At 48.9% G+C, this 18,081-nt stretch overlaps 1 protein-coding gene across 2 annotated transcripts in view; it reads right to left on the bottom strand.

The window, feature by feature from the left end:
* Positions 1 to 1,030: 1,030 nt before the first annotated feature.
* Positions 1,031 to 18,081, bottom strand: part of COL6A2 (collagen type VI alpha 2 chain) — a 30,068-nt gene continuing 13,017 nt past the window's right edge. The window contains exons 14-28 of one of the 2 annotated variants that reach the window (XM_054069629.1): positions 17,181 to 17,270; positions 16,264 to 16,326; positions 15,799 to 15,861; positions 15,620 to 15,682; positions 15,056 to 15,118; positions 14,610 to 14,660; positions 14,220 to 14,255; positions 13,824 to 13,886; positions 13,515 to 13,577; positions 13,188 to 13,223; positions 12,887 to 12,932; positions 12,137 to 12,289; positions 11,462 to 11,914; positions 11,116 to 11,154; positions 1,031 to 2,626 (exon numbers count right to left, since the gene is read on the bottom strand). In XM_054069629.1, coding sequence (XP_053925604.1) covers positions 2,019 to 2,626; positions 11,116 to 11,154; positions 11,462 to 11,914; positions 12,137 to 12,289; positions 12,887 to 12,932; positions 13,188 to 13,223; positions 13,515 to 13,577; positions 13,824 to 13,886; positions 14,220 to 14,255; positions 14,610 to 14,660; positions 15,056 to 15,118; positions 15,620 to 15,682; positions 15,799 to 15,861; positions 16,264 to 16,326; positions 17,181 to 17,270 — 1,890 coding nt within the window. In that variant the 3' untranslated portion in view covers positions 1,031 to 2,018. The other variant, XM_054069630.1, reaches the window with a different exon arrangement.

The raw sequence follows: 18,081 nt of genomic DNA, 5'->3' as shown, positions 1-18,081 counted from the left end.
AGCCCAATACAGGTGCAAATGCCACTTTCATGGGTGGGGAAGGGCACAGATCTCCACAAAGAGGGACACATGAGGGTCCCTGCTCTACTCTATTTTGAGGAATATGAGGCAGGTGAGGAATGAATACATGGTCTTTGTGGTGCCGAGAGATCACAGTTTAATGGGCAATTGGGGAGTGTGCCGGGCAGGAGGAACAGGTCTGTGAGGGGATTGCTGGAGACAGCAAGGAGAGCTGGAGAGGCCCCATCAGCATCCTGTGGTCCTTCAGGGCCTCAGCGGTGCCTCCTGACGCTTGTGCTGCAGGGAACCCCGGCCTCATGCTCCAGCTTTTGCAAGGAAAGGCAGAACACATAGCATCAAAAGAAGTGTGGCCAGCAGATCGAGAGAGGTGACTCTGCCACTGTACTCTTGTGAGACCTTATCTGGAGCACTGCATTCAGTTCTGGAGTCCTCAGCACAGGAAGGACATGGATCTGTTAGAGCCAGACCAGAGGAGAAGATGATCAGAGGGCTGGAGCACCTCCCATACAGGACAGCCTGAGAGAGTTGGTGTTGTTCAGCCTGGAGAAGAGAAGGCACCAGAGAGACTTTATAGCAGCCTTCCAATACATAAATGAGGCTATGGGAAACCCGGGGAGGGGTTCTTGATCAGGGATTGCAGGGATAGGATGAGGGACAATGATTTTAAGCTGAAAGAGGGGAGATTTAGATGAAATATTAGCAAGAAATATTTCCTGTGAGAGTGGTGAGGCACTGCCCTGGGTTGCCCAGAGAGGCTGTGGCTACCCCATCCCTGGAGGTGTTCAAGGCCAGGTTGGATGGGGCTTTGAGCAACCTGATCAGTGGGAGGTGGTCCTGCCGATGGTAGGGGAGTTGGAACTGGATGATCTTTAAGGTTCTTTCCAACCCAAATAATTCTATGATTCTATGATAACACAAACTTATCTGGACTTACCAGCTTAGCTCTGGGAGAAACAGCTGCTCATTAAAAATACATTATTTTTTTTTTTAAAGAGACAAACTACAGAATAAATAGGCTTTTTCAGGATAGAGTGAAAAGAGTTTATTTGTTTAATTTTGCAGACAGCACAATTCACGTTCAAATTTGGGCATTGCTCAGGAGATATCAGTGGGAAGAAGGCACTGTGGTTGATTTGAGCACATTAGGGTGACAGGGAGGCAGCTCCAGCAGTATTTTGTGAGATGCTGAGTGGCATGCTGCCTCTCGCAGACAGGATTCTATGTGCAGTAATAAATGAACAAGTTCTGATGAAGGTTGGAATGGCAGAAGGAAGCAAGGGAGGTATGGCCGTCATGAAAATGAAGACCTTGAAGACAATCTGTGAAATTAAGGATAGATAGGGCCCCAAAAGGAGCATCTGCAGACAACTTGTAGAAGGCAGCAAAACCTCTCACTACCCCATTGCTCCTGGGAAAGAGGAGCAAGCCACCAAAGGCTATGCAAAAAGAAAGCACATTGCTGAGCATTTCAAGGAGCATGTGATGTGCCATAAGCTCACTTGGTTCTTTCAGGGCAGAAGTATCAAGAAAACAAAAAAGAAGAGATAATCTGGAAAAGGGTTTGCTAAAGAAAGGGGGATGTCACAACCGTGAAGGTCCTCACAGGATGCTCAGGGATATTCAGAGTTTTTATAAAACTAGAGATGATCATTTGTCCTACTACAAAGTGTTTCACACTTCTCTGATAAGCCCTCCTAGTATTACAGTACATAAACAAGTCATGGCTTGGTGTGTGTAAAGCTTTACGGAAGTACATTGTATGGCTCTCCATCCTGCTTCAATCTTGGTTTTAATTAGCACCATATATCTAAGATACATGACTTTTCACCATGAAAATAAAAAATGATCTTTGAATTTTGGCCAGAAAGGGGGATGCAGAAGGCAGGTGTTCTGGGCCAGCTCAGAGTTACTAGCAACCATACATAGGGAAGAAAATAAAACAGGTAATATCAGGGGGGTATATACTGGTGAGAGGCGGATACGTGCATTCCTTTCATTTAACATATCCACCTAATAAACCTGTCAAAGAAGCTAGGCTGGGAGAGGCTATCATAGTCCTTCTCCCGGAAGATGGCTGCCCGGTCCCCGAGGCCAAGCTTCAGCAGGACATCCATGTCTACGTCACTCCCAAGAGCCACAACAGTGGGCATGACATCTTGCTTCTTCATAGAGTTGATGGCCTCCTCGAGGTTCTTGCTTCCTGTAATGCCGTCAGTGATGAAGACGAATGAGAGCTCAGCATTGCGTCGGGCGAGTCGCTGCCCGTTTCCCGGGCTGAGCACGATGTTGTTGATGGCGTGTATAATGGCTGACCCAATGTTGGAGGATGAGTCCAGGTACTTGATCTGTGCCAGGGCATTAGAGATTTCTGTCAGGTTGTAGGTCAGTGGGAAGACTACATCCTGGTCCCTCTCACTGCCGTACTGCAGCAGCGCAATCCGGGCATTCATGTTGTCGCTGTCACTCCTGGCCAGCGTGAGCTGTCGGGCCACTTCCTCCACAAAGTGGTGGGCCCTGTTGAAATTCTGCTCCCCAATCCTTTCAGAGCCATCAAGCAAGAACACAACGTCAACGGGGCGCTGGGTGCATTGGGCCACTGCAAGCTCTGCAGGAGAAAGAAAACAAGTTGAGAGGGTAAGAGCCTACAGCATAAGGTTGGGGTTGTCTTAGGCAGTTGGAGCTGGAATTGCCTCCATGCAGCTTTGTCCAAAGAAAGACCAGCCCCATTCTGCTGCCAAAGCCTGTCTTTGCAGCCGGCAATGTAGGAACCTTGCTTCTGATGCACCAGCCCCAGTGAATATTAGTCCTGAGACTCCATGAAATCAGACAGGTCCACAGTCCCGGTTTTACGTTTACCTTCCTACAGCAGCTCCCAGCTCTTATTTGTAAAAGGAATATCCATCGATTAATGGCAGGCAGTGCCTGCGAACCCCTCAGTTACTCCTAGAGAGTGGTTTAACTTTTAGAGTTACCCTTCACTCGTACATTTGTAGGATGTGAAGTTTTCATACCTTTCACCTGGATTTGTTTAATGAGTAATCACTAATTCCTGGAGAGCTTATAAAAGTTGGGTCACATCAATGGAAAATGAGACCATCCTTCTCAGTGACCCTGTTCATAGTAAAGCAGCTTTTGTGATATGTAACTGACCAATAGTCGAGTGAGACACAGTAAGACATTGTTCTTCAGTCACTCAGAAAAGCACCTGTCCACAAAGCAAGCATGTGAATGAACTCAGTAAAAAAACAGACGAAAACAGCTGTCTTTGGAGTCAGCTGTTAGTTTTCATCCCATTGCTGCAGCTATGTGTATTGCATTTGGCATAACTCTACCTGCACTGCTTCTCTGAGAAATACTGTTGAATTTTCAACTTCTTTTGAGTTTCCTTCTCTGCTGAAAGCACCAGTCAGAAACACAATTGCAAGAGCAGTATTGATTTGTGAGGTACCAACCCCCAGAGTTGGCAGCTGGGCAATGGCCATATCACTGTCAAGCAATTCTGTAACTCTAAGACCGAATTTTGAAAGGGTGAAGTCCTGGAGCTGATGTCATGTTGTATTGCATGGCTGGCAAGGAATAGGAGATTCTGGAGCAGCCCCAGCTTGAGCATCCATTTCTGGCACACAGGGGTAACTTTGGGGATAGGAGCATTGCATTAGGTTGAATTTTCATCCTATAAGCAAATACAACTCAACAAAGTGCTTCCACAGTACTGAACACTGCTACACTTGGATTCAGCACAGTAGGGTGCTGAACTGGTGCAATTCCTTGTATGAGCTGAGCAACAAATGGATCACTGTTTCCGTACCTGAGTATTATATGTGCAGTCAACATTCAGCAGTGAATTTAGATTTTAAGCAAAGTAGATACATACACTTCTGAAAATACAGAGATGGTGTCCAACATGAACCCAACAGCACAAGACAATGTAGTAGGAGCTCTGATGGTGCGTATCATTGAGCTTGCAGATTACTTGGCACGACTTCCATTCACAACAAAATGACAAAACCTGATGCAGGAACTTGTGCTGGTACTTTTGGTTTCACCTAACTCATTAGACACAGCAAACGACCCTGGTTGTTTTTGTGTCATGTTCCCTGGCCTTGGAGACTTGCATTTCTCCCTAGCTAACACTGTAAAACATATCTACAATGATGGCATGCCTCGAATGGTGCTTACCATAGTCTTACTGTGAACAACACGCTTCTGCAGTACCAGTTCTTACTGCAGTAGAGACCAGTCTCCAAGAAATATGCCTTTTGCATATCACATCTCCAAATATAACCGTGATACTCCACTCCTTTAAAGCAATAAAGATATGTACTCACCTCTGCCCAACCTTTCTTGAGAAGCGTTGTCTAAAGTTACATTGATGCTCTGGTTCTGGGTACGCAGGTGCTACTGCCATAGGGATATTTTGCCTTGGCAGCACCTGCACTCCTGGTCCTCACCTGCTTTGTGCAGTGGAGGAGGGGAAAGGGCAGGAAGGCATTCCCCATGCAACCACATGGTCTGAAACGTAAGTAGGGGTGTGCAAAAGCAGGAGGAAGTGGGCAGGTGGGAGTAAGGGCTGCATATCATGTTGGAGAAGTCTTACCAGGCTGTCTCTCTTTTTGCTTGTCTACACATAGTCATGTTTCTTGTGATGACAAGCAAGACTCACTCCCCCGGCACATGACCTGAAGCAAGCCTTAAGAGCTCTGAGTTAAGTAGACAGCAGCCGAGAGCAGCATCAGTTTGCGGAGCTTCAGCAAGAGCACAATGCATGGCTGGCTCTCCAGACAGCCTCTAATGCAACAGCACTCCCCCAAGACTCCTCTTCCTGCTCAGCCCCCGCTGAGAGCACAGGGCTGCCTTCAGAATGTGGTAAGATGCCTTTACATATGAGTTATCCTATGGGAACATAACACAGATGCAAGCAGCACAGAAAATCATCTGGTTTGTCCTGTTCCATGTCACATTTTCGTTGCAGCTTGGTCTCATTTCTGACGCCCAAGTGCCCTTTCCTGCACCAAGGAACAATATTTTTTTCCTTAGCTGGTAGAGGAGTTCTCAGAGGCACCACCATGAATTCAGCCAATGAGAATTTTCAGGTCATGGTTTTAGTTGGCACAGTAGTCCTTCTCACGCAGCTTACAGCAAGGCACGAATGCCTGTAGCTCATGGTACTGCACAACCATCTGCTGGGACACAGTTGAGGATGTCTAACAGGGGCAGCACAAAAAGCAGTAAGAATACCAGTTTTCATGCCATTAAGCAACTCACCGAATTATGAGCATGTGCAAAGTAACCCCAGCCACTCATATCATATTCCTGCTTCTTCTAAAACCTCGGTAACTTGTATTTCCTCTGTGATTACAGTGTTGACAGTGAAGATGAGAGTTACAGCGAGATCAGGGCTGACCTCCCAACCCTTTCTGGTGCTTCCTGATTTCACAACCCCTCCCAAGTCTTTGGGGAGGTACTGACTCTCCTTTCCCCAGCTCTTTACCTCTGACCTTCCTTTGCCCAAGGGCTTCACTGGAGGTACTGATGCTGTGATGAAATCTACCTGTTTTTATCAGAGGGACTATCTAGGATTATGTTACCAGAACACTACCACACCCTCTTGCCTCTTTCTAGCAAGCCAACACAAACACTGCTCAGGCAAAGAGACATTTTCTCTTTTTGGTTTGTTTTTTTGTTTGCTTTGGGTTTTTTTTAATGAGCTGGAGGTTTTAGAGAGATAAAAAACTTTGTTTCCAATGTTGTACTTCTTTGCTAGGGAGTATTTCCAAAGGAAATGAAACCAACAGCCACTGTGTGACGAACAAAATAAACACCCCCTTGCTGAAGTCATGCCCAATCCTCATCTTGTTCAGCCAGACATCCCAGCCTTGAGATGTTCTCTTCAAATCAGTGGTTTGGGGGCTGTTCCTCTAGCAACTTAGCTACTCTGAGTTCGGTCCCCTCACTCACATCTCAGCAGGTTATGCCACATGCTAATTTGCAGGTAAAAATAAAAACAAGAGTATGAAGCTTGGCTTTGCACAGACTATCTGGAAAATGTGGATTATGACCTGACTCTAGCCTAACTCATTTGCCTTCACTTAAAATGCGGGGCACACCGTGTAAAGCTGTCTGGACTCTTTTCCCTCTCTTTTGTACCAACAGAAGAGTTCTCTGAGCTTCCTGTCCCTATAGACTGGAAGTAAAAAAGCTGAAACCTCAGGAGAAAGAACTTTTTAGTGCAACACATCTGACCTTGTGTGCTGAGTGACATAAACACCTCTCCAGAGTGCCTATTGATGGACAGCTTCTAGATTACACTAGCAAGTCCCAGATGTTGAAGCACAGCTGGAAGGAGACAGTGCAGTAAGTTCAAAGTGGATGAGTTTCTCATTCCAGTTACCATGCCTAAGCTTGCAACTGGCTCCACATTGCACATCTGGAAACATTCCAGCCCAATCGCATTTTTGAAGGCCATACATGTCCCTTCTGTCCATTAAATATGACATTTGCTCAGTATACTTTATTGCAATAATACCATGTCAGGTAGAGAGGCTGCAAAATTCACTTGCTGGCAGTACTTCTAACCTTGTGTCTGCATACGAAATGCTGTTTTCTCTTCATACAGCTTGAGAGGGCAGTAATTATTCTGGAGGCAAGAACAGCAGTCACCTGCCTGACTTTTTGTGAAAATCAGGGGCAGCTGAGCTCATAGAAATATCATTCCTCATCTAAACACACGCACTCACAGTGCAAGTCGTGCGTCTGTTGTCTCTCTGAACCAAATTAGCACTGGCCATGGAATGAATGGGCTATACTACATCAAGTTTAAATACTTGCTTTTAAATAGCTCACATAATGCATCACAGAAGTTTGACTGCACAGATATGGATTTTTACTTCGGACCACCTGGCCCTACATAATCTCTGTCTCTTGGCTATAACAGGTACATGTTGCTAATTAAAAGAGAAGAAACACAAATACATCAACCATAGAAAAAGATAGAAGGCACTCACACAGCTGCTTAGAGAAGCACTTCCCAGATTTCAGCACTCTCATAGGAAAGCCAGGGATGCTCCTTCTCCCATCCTGCTTGCTCCTCACCTTCAGTACCCCTAGCTGCCCACCGACTAGTTAGAGAGACACTCGCTGCAGCGAGAGGAGATACACTTTGCTTTGTCTGTCTTGCCACACAAATGGCTTGCAGGACGTGAAAAGAGAATCATAGAATGCTTTGGGTTAGAAGGGACTTTTACGGGTCATCCAGTCCACCTCTCCCTCACAGTAACCAAGTAAGAGGACAGAGGAGATGCTTAAGAAGCAGTCAGCAAATACATACACAGGAAAGTGTGGGAAAAGCACATTGTTAGGGTCTCTGCAAACAAGGGGCTCGCTCTGGCCCTCAGCCACACACAGCCTGGCAGCCTCCTTGGTAGAGCCTGGTGCTCGTGTGTGCCTGAGGGCTGGGGCATGCTAGCCTGCCGGAGCAGGGTGGGAGCACAGGAGGGGAGCTGAGTGGCTGCCTCAGACTGAGGCAATGCGGCTCCTCTGCAGAAAAGCAGTGGACAAAGCAAGAGAGTCTCTTGACATTGCTGGAGAAAGCCACCATGCTCATCAGCCAGCCAAGCCAGAGAGGACTGCCCTTTGTGTCACTTCCCCAGCTGAGCACAAGCAAGCCGTTTCACTGCCTGTGCTTCTCCTAAACTAAAAGCTTCTACCAATGTACCTGTCCTCTCTGCCAAACAGGCACTCAAGGAAACACAATTACCACCTCCATTCAACCTCTGTTCTCCACCTGTTTCATATGATCTCTAACACAGATGTCAGCAAAGCCCTAATACAGTTTCTGGGTCCCCCACAATTTCGCTGTGCACCATTTTGAAGGTGTCAATGAACAAGTCCATCCACTCTTGCCGCTCATTTCCAGTGGCAAACTTGGCTTTTTCGGCGGTAAAGGCCAAAGTGGCCACCAGCTGGGTGTACGTGCTGGGGTCCTGGGTTTCCCGCGTGGAGTTTAGGAACTGGGCGATCGATTGTATGGTGCTGGGGAAATCTATGTTGACTCCCTCTTCCATGGGGCGGAAAATAAGTGGGTTTACGTTCCCAGGGTTCCTGTCATCTGCAAGTGAGCGTCAAAAGAATATTTTCAGGGCTTGCTAGCAGTGGCAGTGTCTCTGAAAGCTGCCCGGCTTTCCTACGTGCACTGCACCAGAGAAGAACAGAGCTAACAAGGACAGAGAAATAAAGACCAAAGATGGATTTTAAATCTTTCTGCCATGTTTATGTGTGAGGAACTGTGGGTTTTGTACCGAAACCATAGACACATGAACCAAGAGACCTCAGAAAATTACGTGAAACCTTAACTGCCTGTTTCCTTCCTACTCATCCAGCATAGGCGTGAAGGAGAAAGAGCAGCACTCAGGAAGAGGGACAGGGCATCCAACATCTTTCTGCATATGGGGTTAAGCCACCATGTAGCTTTGAACTCTGCTACATGCAAACTGTACACATGATGCTGTACAGACAGAATGACATCTAATGGACAGCATCACGTGAACTCCTTGCCTGGCACTCAGCCCACTGCGCTTTGGCTAGAGTCACTGCTCTGAAGCACACAATACTCCTGTGAGGTGTCTGGGCTAGTCAAGACCCCAAGGGCCTCCATCTTCACCTGGCTGCACTGAACTTAAGTTTGAATAAGATCCTAAAGCTCAAAGCAAAGCCTTTTGCGTGGGTTAGAAAAAGCCTCACAGAGTGTCATGCCGTTTCTATTGAAGCATCGTGTGGGTTCAGATTTGCTCAGCATTTAACTTGTTTGACGCTCCAGCATCCTGTAAGCACCATGGTATTCGATGAGCGATGACAGGGAGACAAGGGTCTGCCCTGAAAACAGGAAAACCTGCTTTTCCTTAGGCAAAGCGCTGAGGCAGCATGCCTCCATCTGCAGATGTCAACCTCAAACGGTGACATGACTGGCTCTGCAAGACAGCAGGGTGGAAGCTGTGGTTTCTGTAATACCTTTCCCTCTGTGCTCTGCTGACTATGCCCAGGCTGGATCCGCGGTATTTGGCATCAACAATCGATCTGCTCCTTCAACTGCCAGGACTGCAACTCTGAAAGCCACGGGGCCAAGAACAGGGCTGGGTGTAGCTCCTCCCCTCATCTGAACCTGTTTGGCCAGTCTACGACTGGTGACACACACTGGATGTGCACAAAGCTTACTCACATAACCTGTGAAAAGCACCATCTCCATCTAAAGGGTTTGCATGTGAATTGGCACCAGCTCTTGAGACATTCTCAGGAACTGGAGGAAGCTGAGCACTGAGCAAAGAAGCCCCAGGATCTGTCACATGCCTTATGTCACATGTCCCATCCAACACATTCCCTCACCACTATGCAAATGTGGTCAGTGCAAATCCTTCTAGACGATGATGGCAACACACCACGGACCATCCAGTGTAGAGGGTGGAAGGCACTTTGCCCAAAGGCTGCTGAATCCCTGCATATGACCTAAAACTTGGCCTACCAGGCCTAGCACAGATTGCTGCACACCAGGACAGCTCTTGTCCATGCTAAGATAGGTGTACTGGCACATTTACAGGAGGTCCACACCTATCTAGCCATGTAACTCTACTCCCTGAGTCTTCTTGGGTGCAGGTGTAGGGCCTGCACTTGACCTGGCCTGCCTATGGCATGCCTGCAGAATTCTCCCAAGAGGGAACCCTCTCAGATGCCTCCTCAAGCAATTTCTGTTCTGGTTCCCAGAACTGTCAGAACTGTGAGAACTGCAAACTGTTCTCACCTTGCATCAGAAACAGAAACACTCAAATGCACTACAGAGAAAGGACCACCAACTTTGCCTTGCTTTGGAGGGCTTTGATGGTCCAAGCCTAGGACAACATGAGTATGCCTCTGCTTGGGTCAGTGCCTTTCCTTCATTGTTCTTCAGAAACCCTTTCCTTCAGTGTTCTTCAGGGTAGGCCGCAGAGACCAAAACCTTTGAAGACACCTGAGTAGTCATCAGTGTGGCATGGGGAAGTCACAATCTCATGCTGGGATCCACAGGACAAAGCTCATCAGAGGACATTGGAGAGGAGCCTGTGTGGGTAGCTCAGCATCACAGTTTGACATTGTGCTCTCTGCATGGCCAGGTCCAAAAACTCAGAATATTACTGAGAGATTTTAGAAGGAAATAATTATATCTTTTCTGTCTTCAGATTTCTGAGCATCTTGGGACCAGTTTTCCTTTGCTTTGTAAGGAAACCATGTGACTTCTTTGAAAACGAAGTTGAGGCTGGACTTTCACAAAAACATATTCATGGCAAGAGCGGAGCTAAAAATTGCAGGAACTGGCTAAATTTCCTCTCCAGAAGCTTTTGTATACCAGCAAACAGTGCATCTGTTATATTTAAACAGGCACAGAGACTCCAACAGTATCTCTCGGAATTCAGGTTGCAGATCTGCCCCTTAACAAGCAAACTGTGATCAAGTCAAGCTACCTGTAGTGCACAGCAACTGTCTCTTTATATCAGAGGATCCTTATAGTCTTTTTCCTTTAATCCAACATCCTGAGTTAATTGTTAATCAAAGACAGCCAGCGTTAGAGAAGCCAAAGCTTTGGGTCCACTATGGTGTCATTTTGCAAACAGTTCCTACCCCCTGCTCTGCCCTCATCACTCCCAAGGAGCATCCTACCCTGTGCTGCAGGTTGGGCTCTGCACTTCTAAGGTCATATTGGTGGGATTGTTTAGCAAGGGGCTCGATGTGTAACAGAGACATGGAATAAGTAAAAAATTAATTGCTGACTTTGGAGGTCAAAATTTGGTGGCTCCCAGGAACCAAGACAGGGATAAATATCAGGACTGACCCACACTGGTACACTAACACGGTGCACTCATACCTACCTGTGCAGAGAACTCAGAGAGACAGGAAAAAAGCAGGAGATGAAAACCTGGAGGCTCAAGTAGAATAACACTATTTCCCCAAACCTGCCATCCAAAGGGAATGAACAAGATTGCACACTCCCATTCCACTCCTGAGCCTTGTGTACTCTCCCCCAGACCAACTGCTTTGTGCAGATGACAGGAAGCTACTTGTAATGTTTACCTGTCTGACAGGGCAGCTCAGGACAGACGATCTGCGGATCTGGAAGAAACAAGGAAAATGAGTGATATGCTGTCAACTGCCTTCACAGCTTGCACAGTCAGGGTGGCAGGGTGGGCCTCCTACGAGGGGAATGGACTGCCCCAAAAGGCTGAACTGTATCTGAGGAAGGGCTATTTATCCAGAGTTACATAAAGGTCAGCCCCCACCATGAATGACCCAACTTACGGCTGCATTACTACACTGTGTCTCTGTAATCGTTGCAACAGATCAAAGATGCACCCCCCACCCCAGACCCTGGGACTAGAAAACTCCAGTTTTCATAAGCAGTGCAAGGACAGGTACAGACCTGGGCAGAGCACATCCTCCATCTTGTCAATGAATTCCTCTGCCACCAAATCTGAGAAGAGTCTCATCTTCTGGACTCGCTGGGGTTCATTGCAGGCAATGGAGACCAGGGTCTCGCTCTGTTCTGGCTGATCAAACATGTCTCCAATGCCAATCGTGTTGACAACTACATCTCTACCACAAAGAGCCCCTAAGTTCTTATCATCGTCCCGGGGGTCGTAGCGTCCGTCAGTGATTACCACAGCAAACACTTGGGCTTTCTCTCGCTTGCTTTCCTTGATGAGCTTATTGTAGGCAAACTGAAGGGCAGATGGTGTCCAGGTGCCTCCAGCAATCCACTCCAGGCGCTTCACTGCTTCCTTGAAGCTCGACAGTGAATCAATGCGCTCATCATCAAGCTTAATGGCTTCGAAAGTTCCCTCATGACTGTACTGCACCACACCAACACGGGCACCTGCCAATAAAGTGCCATGTTACTCAGTGAAAAGTGGAGAAAGTCAGTAAAATTCCACATCAGCAAACAGCTGTGCGATTGGCCTACAAAGATGGGAAGAGGGAGAAGCAGAAACTACCACAAAAACACCGGATGGAGAGATTGCAACCACAGACAAATGTGGAAATTGGAGGGTTCCAAGACCGTTTTCTTTTCCTTGCTGTGTCCCCACACCAGCCAGACCTGTCTGTGACTTGGGGTCCTTGGCAATAGAGCCCAGCCGGCTGACCACGTTGACAACAAAATTCTTCTCCAGTGTGAAGTTGGTGTAGCCAATACTCTCTGAGCTGTCTATGACAAACATGATGTCCAGGGCACCACAGCGCTTCTCGCAGTCTGGGAGGACAGACAGAAGGAGCAAAACACAAAGGTCAGTGATGGTGGGAAAGAGTCATCAGGGCAGAAGACATCATATATGGGAAAGATGGCTAGAGTTAGCACCATGCCAAGTGTCCACAGGGTTTGCGGTGCTGCCGACAGCTGGCATGATAGAGGGGATTTTATGTGCATCTTTCTGTCAATGCATATCAAAAGAAACCTTGCTAATCTTGCTGTGCAATACACTACCCTATCATCTGGAACATGCAACTCCATAGTACAGCTCACTGCTTCTGTGATGGCAGAGCTAAATTTCGCAAGGTAAGTCAGGCTGCACCTGCAATACCACTGCACTCAGTGGTGGGCTGGAACCAGGGAGAGCAGGGAAGAACTTCCCATGGTATCCCCTCTGCAGCATACAGTGCTGTGCAGAGCAACAAAGAGCACACCATGCTGGCAGCTCAATGCAAGGGGCGTCTCTTTGCAAGGGGCAGCTCAGGGGGCAGAGTTCTCTGAAAGGAGCTCCTGAAGAAGGAAGCAGCCTCTGGTGACGTCCTATCCCCATCCCTTTAGTGGTGGTTCCCTTGCCATGGGGAGAGGTGATTGTCTGCTCACCACAGCATCCGCACGTCTCTCGCACGTAGGTCATCACATCGCAGTCCTGCCAGCAAAGGGGTGCAGGGTGAATGCCTCTATCCCCTTATGCAGCATCCATCCCTTCTAAAGGGAAAGGATCCCCTCTCCCTTCCCACCCAATCATACCCTTCCCCTCTTCCCTTGGCTCCCATGGGAAGCCACAGGCCACCTCTGTGGGCAGCAGCAGGACCTGATGCCATTTCTTTATCAGGCCATGCATGTAAAGCCACAGTTGCCCCAGGAGGAAGAGCACCAAGGGCTGCAGAGCAGTGCTACTTACAGTCAGGCCAGGATCTCCTGATGGGCCAGGTGTCCCCTGTAAGGAGAGTACAGGGATTTCAGGCACAGTTTTCCCATGAGTTCGGTTTTAGAGAACTACACAACAGCGATATCAAAAAACATGGCTTTTTGCAGAGGTCTGCCACAGGAAGGGCAGGAAAGCCTCACTGGGAACCAGCAGACACATCTGGCAGCTGATGTCCCCTCCGGAAAGCCCTGCTGCAGGGAGAGCCATTGGGGACTTCTGGGTTTTAGAGCATCAAAGAGAAGTGGGGAGGAGAGTGGGGGGCTGCATCATCTGCTTAGATACAATGGCACGGTACTGTACCTCGGGGCCTGGTTCACCAGCTGGACCACGGGGTCCAGGCTCACCTCCTGGGCCAGGATCACCCTGGGGAAGAAACAAGGAAGGGTCAAGTATTTCCCTGGCAAGTCTAGTGATACAGCCGCTGGCGTTTTGGGCTCCTCCTGACCCCCTCGCCAGGCACATCCCCGCTAAGCATGGTCAACTGCCTACCACCGCTGAGCCTTGGGATGCAGGGGATGCAGGAGAGCTGGCAGTGCCATCCCCAGCATGCCTGGCAGAGGTGTGGGAGAAAGACACTCACCCCATGGGCAGTATGGGAAGTCTGCTTACCGGTTCTCCCTTTGCTCCTTTGGTTCCCTGCACTCCTTTCGGTCCAAGTTCACCTCTTCCTCCCTGCTCAAAGGAAGGAGAAACAGATCTGGCATGGAGCACATCTGGGCGTGCTCAGGCAGAGGCAGTACTGCTACAAGCCCATCAAAAACATGTGTCTGCCTGGTGCAGGAGAGCACCCTATAAACCAGCAGCTCAGCACAGAGTAAATAAGCAGTGTTTACACAGGCATCAACTAAGAATAATGAAGTCTGGCATAACACATTTCATATGGTTTTGAAAGGAGATGGGCTTGGGAGATGCACCCATGCTCTGCAGCTGCAGGGATGGCTGCCAGCAGGATAAGCTCCTTGACCAAGCATCCACAGAACCAGACAACAACTACTCGGCACTCACCTTGGGCCCTGGCTGCCCCTTTTCACCCTTGTCACCCTGCAAAAGGAGAAGTAGGAGAGGTCAGCATCCAACTGGTACTGGCTCCACACCGTGCACACATACATCCAAAGTCTGCAGTGAGGGGTACAAAGCTGAACAGCAGGTGTAGCCTCAGGCTGATGGTTGGGGTGGCGGGTGTCCAGCACCTCTGCCACAAGGCTGATGTAACCACAGCCAGGTTCAGTCCCAGTGTTTAAGCCCCTCAGGCCCTTTGCGGCTTTCACTTTTTTGTGACTGATCATTTTAGTTCCTCCTTCCCCCTTCTTCCAGGCTGTTCAGCTCCAACAGCAATCTCCACTGAAACAGGCTTCCTCAAGATGCATGCATCTGCACTGCATGAGGCATACATACCTGTGGTCCTCTGGGTCCAGGGTAGGGAAAGCCAGGTCTGCCTCTGTCACCCTTTGGTGAAAAAAAAAAATGACCCATCAGAAACCAAACCCAGACTTTCTGACCTAGAGATGCCAGCGACATCCACAGCCTTTTTCAGTTCCTCTTGGAGTAAGACACCATCAGGAGCCATGACTTCTGCAGCTGGTCCTGAAGCACTGGGAATGATTATGTGGAGCAAGGCTTTGCAAGGTCTTGAGGACATTGCACGCTGCCTTGGCCAGAGCAAGACTTACAGCTCTGCCCCTTACAGAGGATCAGGTTTGAGGCATTCAGTTTTCAAGGCACACGGGTTTCTGCAGTGGAAACTGCCCTTTTTTAAACAAACAAACAAACAAACAAACAAAACAAAACAAAAAACCACGAAAATACTCTTTCCAACACAGAGTTGCTTTCAGGGACTTTACCTTCGGTCCTGGTGGTCCAGCATCACCTCTTGGACCCAAGTCACCAGGGTCCCCACGTGATCCCTGCAGGATAGTGTTGAAAAGAGTGGAGAGAGTGTGTGAGCTCATTCCCTGCAGCTCCCTGGCTGCACAGGGGACTGAGCTGGAGAAACAAGCTCTAAAGACAATGCTGCAGGACCATCTCCCCCCAGTGAGGTTACTGTGCCAGTGACTCATTCAGCAGAGCCACACGGATGTCACAGCACTACTGCCATGACAGGGTGCTGGACTAACCACAGACCCAGGGTAAATGGGCACCTGTGGAGCCTCATCTTCTCTCGCCCCGTGACCCATTCTGACACTCCCTTCCATATTGTTATGAGAACACCTGGGACCAGGAGTGATGGAGAAACAGGGACTCCTGGGTCTTGTGATTCCTCCTTGCCCCAGGGGCTGGCCAGTACCTCTGGGCTAGTTTTTAGCCTCCTCCCATCAGCAGGGATAGTGCAGCCAGCTTATGTCCGTAGCGCAAGCTCTCACTGCAGAGGGAGGATACAGTCACACACATGTCCTGGGTTGACTTACTATCTTGCCTGGTTCTCCCACAACACCTGGAGGGCCTCGGGGACCTGGCAGTCCTTGATCTCCCTGTAAAGCAAAGCAAGACACAAGAACATACAGAGGCAGGTACAGTCTGGTGTGTGTGATGACAGCAGTGCTGTCCTTCCCTCCTAGCTGTCACCAGCCCATGCTTTTGTGCTTACCCTTGCTCCTTTGCTTCCAATCTCACCAGGCAGGCCACGTGGACCCTCTGGACCAGGATCTCCCTGTGAGAAGGGTAAAGATATTTCTGGTCAGAAATGTCTCCAATGCTCTTTGTGCGCATGGCAGTGCTCCTTGCAGCAGGAAGGCATGATGGCATTCTCAAATCTGGTGTTTTTTGGCTTGTAACACAGTGTCAGGGCAGAGTGCCCTCTGAACACGTCTTATGTCTCCTCAAGCTTTGCTTCCCTTCATCTTCTCTTTGGATAAGCCCTAGAAGATGGGGCTGTACCTGCTGCCGCCAAGTCAGGCAGTGGGAACAGCGGGAGCAGAGCACACACGCAGAGCCCATTGGGGTCTTCAGTTCCCAGCTCTGGTGTTGAATACTTCACGGCTGGGCAGTAAACACTCCAGTCCTGTGCACCTTTCAGCTCATTTGCAATGGTCTGGCCCTTTGCGATACTCACAATTTCTCCTTTGGCCCCAGGAGTGCCTTTGCTGCCTTTTGTCCCTGGATCTCCACGTCGACCCTTGACAGAAACAGAAAGTCACACAAACAGGATGCAAAGACGAGTACTACCTGAACTCATGGTATGCCCGGCTGCCCCTCTTTCTCCCTCCTGGTCCAAGAGATATCTCCTTGCCCTCTTAGCAAGCATGTGCCTGGCAGCAGGGAAGCAGGGATGCCCATGCTGGCACTTCTTGGGGGGGATCTTGCTTTTGGCTTTTGGGAAGCCAGAGCCAGACTATACTTTCATGAGAGTGGTCACCACAGTAACCACAAACACCCATGGTTAAAGACTCTGCTTTACTTCCAGCTTGTCTGGCATTGCTTTCCCCAGCAGATCTAGCACAAGGACACAAACCCGCTGGGCTCTTGCCTCTTGGTACTGCTGGAGCTGTGTTCTGCCAGGACGCGCCATCTCCAACCCACTCCCCAAATTTTGCAGTGCCCCAACACATTAGCTTGGGTCTGTGTGTTACCATCAATGTCATGATGCGGCTGTGATTTGACACAGCGCCCTTTTCACAGAGCTTTACTGTAACAGCCACCTGGTCTCAGCTCCATGATCTCCTATGAGAAGTGAGAGTTTTGGGGAACTAGCTAGAGTACAGCCAAAGGGCTCCTGGGCATCCACAGAGGCATTTGTGATTATGCGGGAATACAGGATGCTTCTTTAAAGTGAAATGGAAACATCAGGCTTATGCAAGTACTGCCCTGTGGAAACGGGGGAGATAAGGAGATCAGCACCCGCACATCTTCTCCCATGCAGAAAGCTGAGCAATGCAGGCTAAACAGCAGAGTTTCTCAGAGCTCATCTAAGAAACTGCATTAGGCTCCCGTGGTGTGCCCAACTGCCCAGACTGCTATTTGGACACTTACAGGCTCTCCTTTGGGTCCAGGAGGTCCTGTTTCACCTTTTGTTCCCTTAATACCAGCAGGCCCTTGAGCTCCAGGGTTGCCTGGAAGTCCCTTGGAGAAGAAAAAGAAATAGAATTTGTCATAAGAGATGTCAAGGTACACAACCTGCCCCCCTTTTGTGTGTGTGTCAAGCAGTCCACCCTTGAGCAGATGTGAGCAGGAGCACACAACTTAAGCTTCCACACACCCACCATGCTTACATGTCAAAGCTACATGCACAGGCTCCAGCCTTGGAGCACTGTGATGCTGTGCCACCTTTTCTCCATCAACTAATGCAAAGGCACCTGCCCAGCCCTGCCTAAATCCAAAGGGCTATTTCAGCCTCCTCCACTATGTCTGAAGCAAATGCCCACCGGTGTGTCTTTAGCTCTGAGGTCAAGCGCAGTGGGTGAAGCCTGCCTTAGCTCTCTGAGCAATTAATCACTAAAAGTTTGCTCACATGAGTAAAAAAACCTGCAAACACTGGCTGTGCCACAAGCACTGAGGAAGTCATGAGACTGTGGTGGGAGAAACCATGGCCAAACAGGGCCTTTCTACTCCAGGAAGATGGGAAGAAAAGGAAAGATGCAGTGCAATGGATCAGCTAGAAAGGTAAATCCTCTTGAACCTGTTTTGTCTGCTTTTCTCTGCTCTGGACAAACACTGGAGACCCATTCTCATCTGAGCATCTGCAGGGATGTTGCGCAGTCCCCTCTCCTGTTGCCCACATGACGTTTCCCACTGTACTGGTGGGGACATACATATCATGAGAGCTCACTTGACCACACAGGGACTTGTGCTTTCTGGGCTAATTTGCAGGATGCCTGGCAAGCCGTCATCTTTATGCTGCAGCTGCCGCATGACCGGCAGTTGGTACTGACTC

The sequence above is a fragment of the Cuculus canorus genome, chromosome 6 (assembly GCF_017976375.1).
Source record: "Cuculus canorus isolate bCucCan1 chromosome 6, bCucCan1.pri, whole genome shotgun sequence".
NCBI classification, from domain to species: domain Eukaryota; kingdom Metazoa; phylum Chordata; class Aves; order Cuculiformes; family Cuculidae; genus Cuculus; species Cuculus canorus.
Note: the sequence above shows the minus strand (reverse complement) of the source record. Positions and strands in the feature narration are given on the sequence as shown.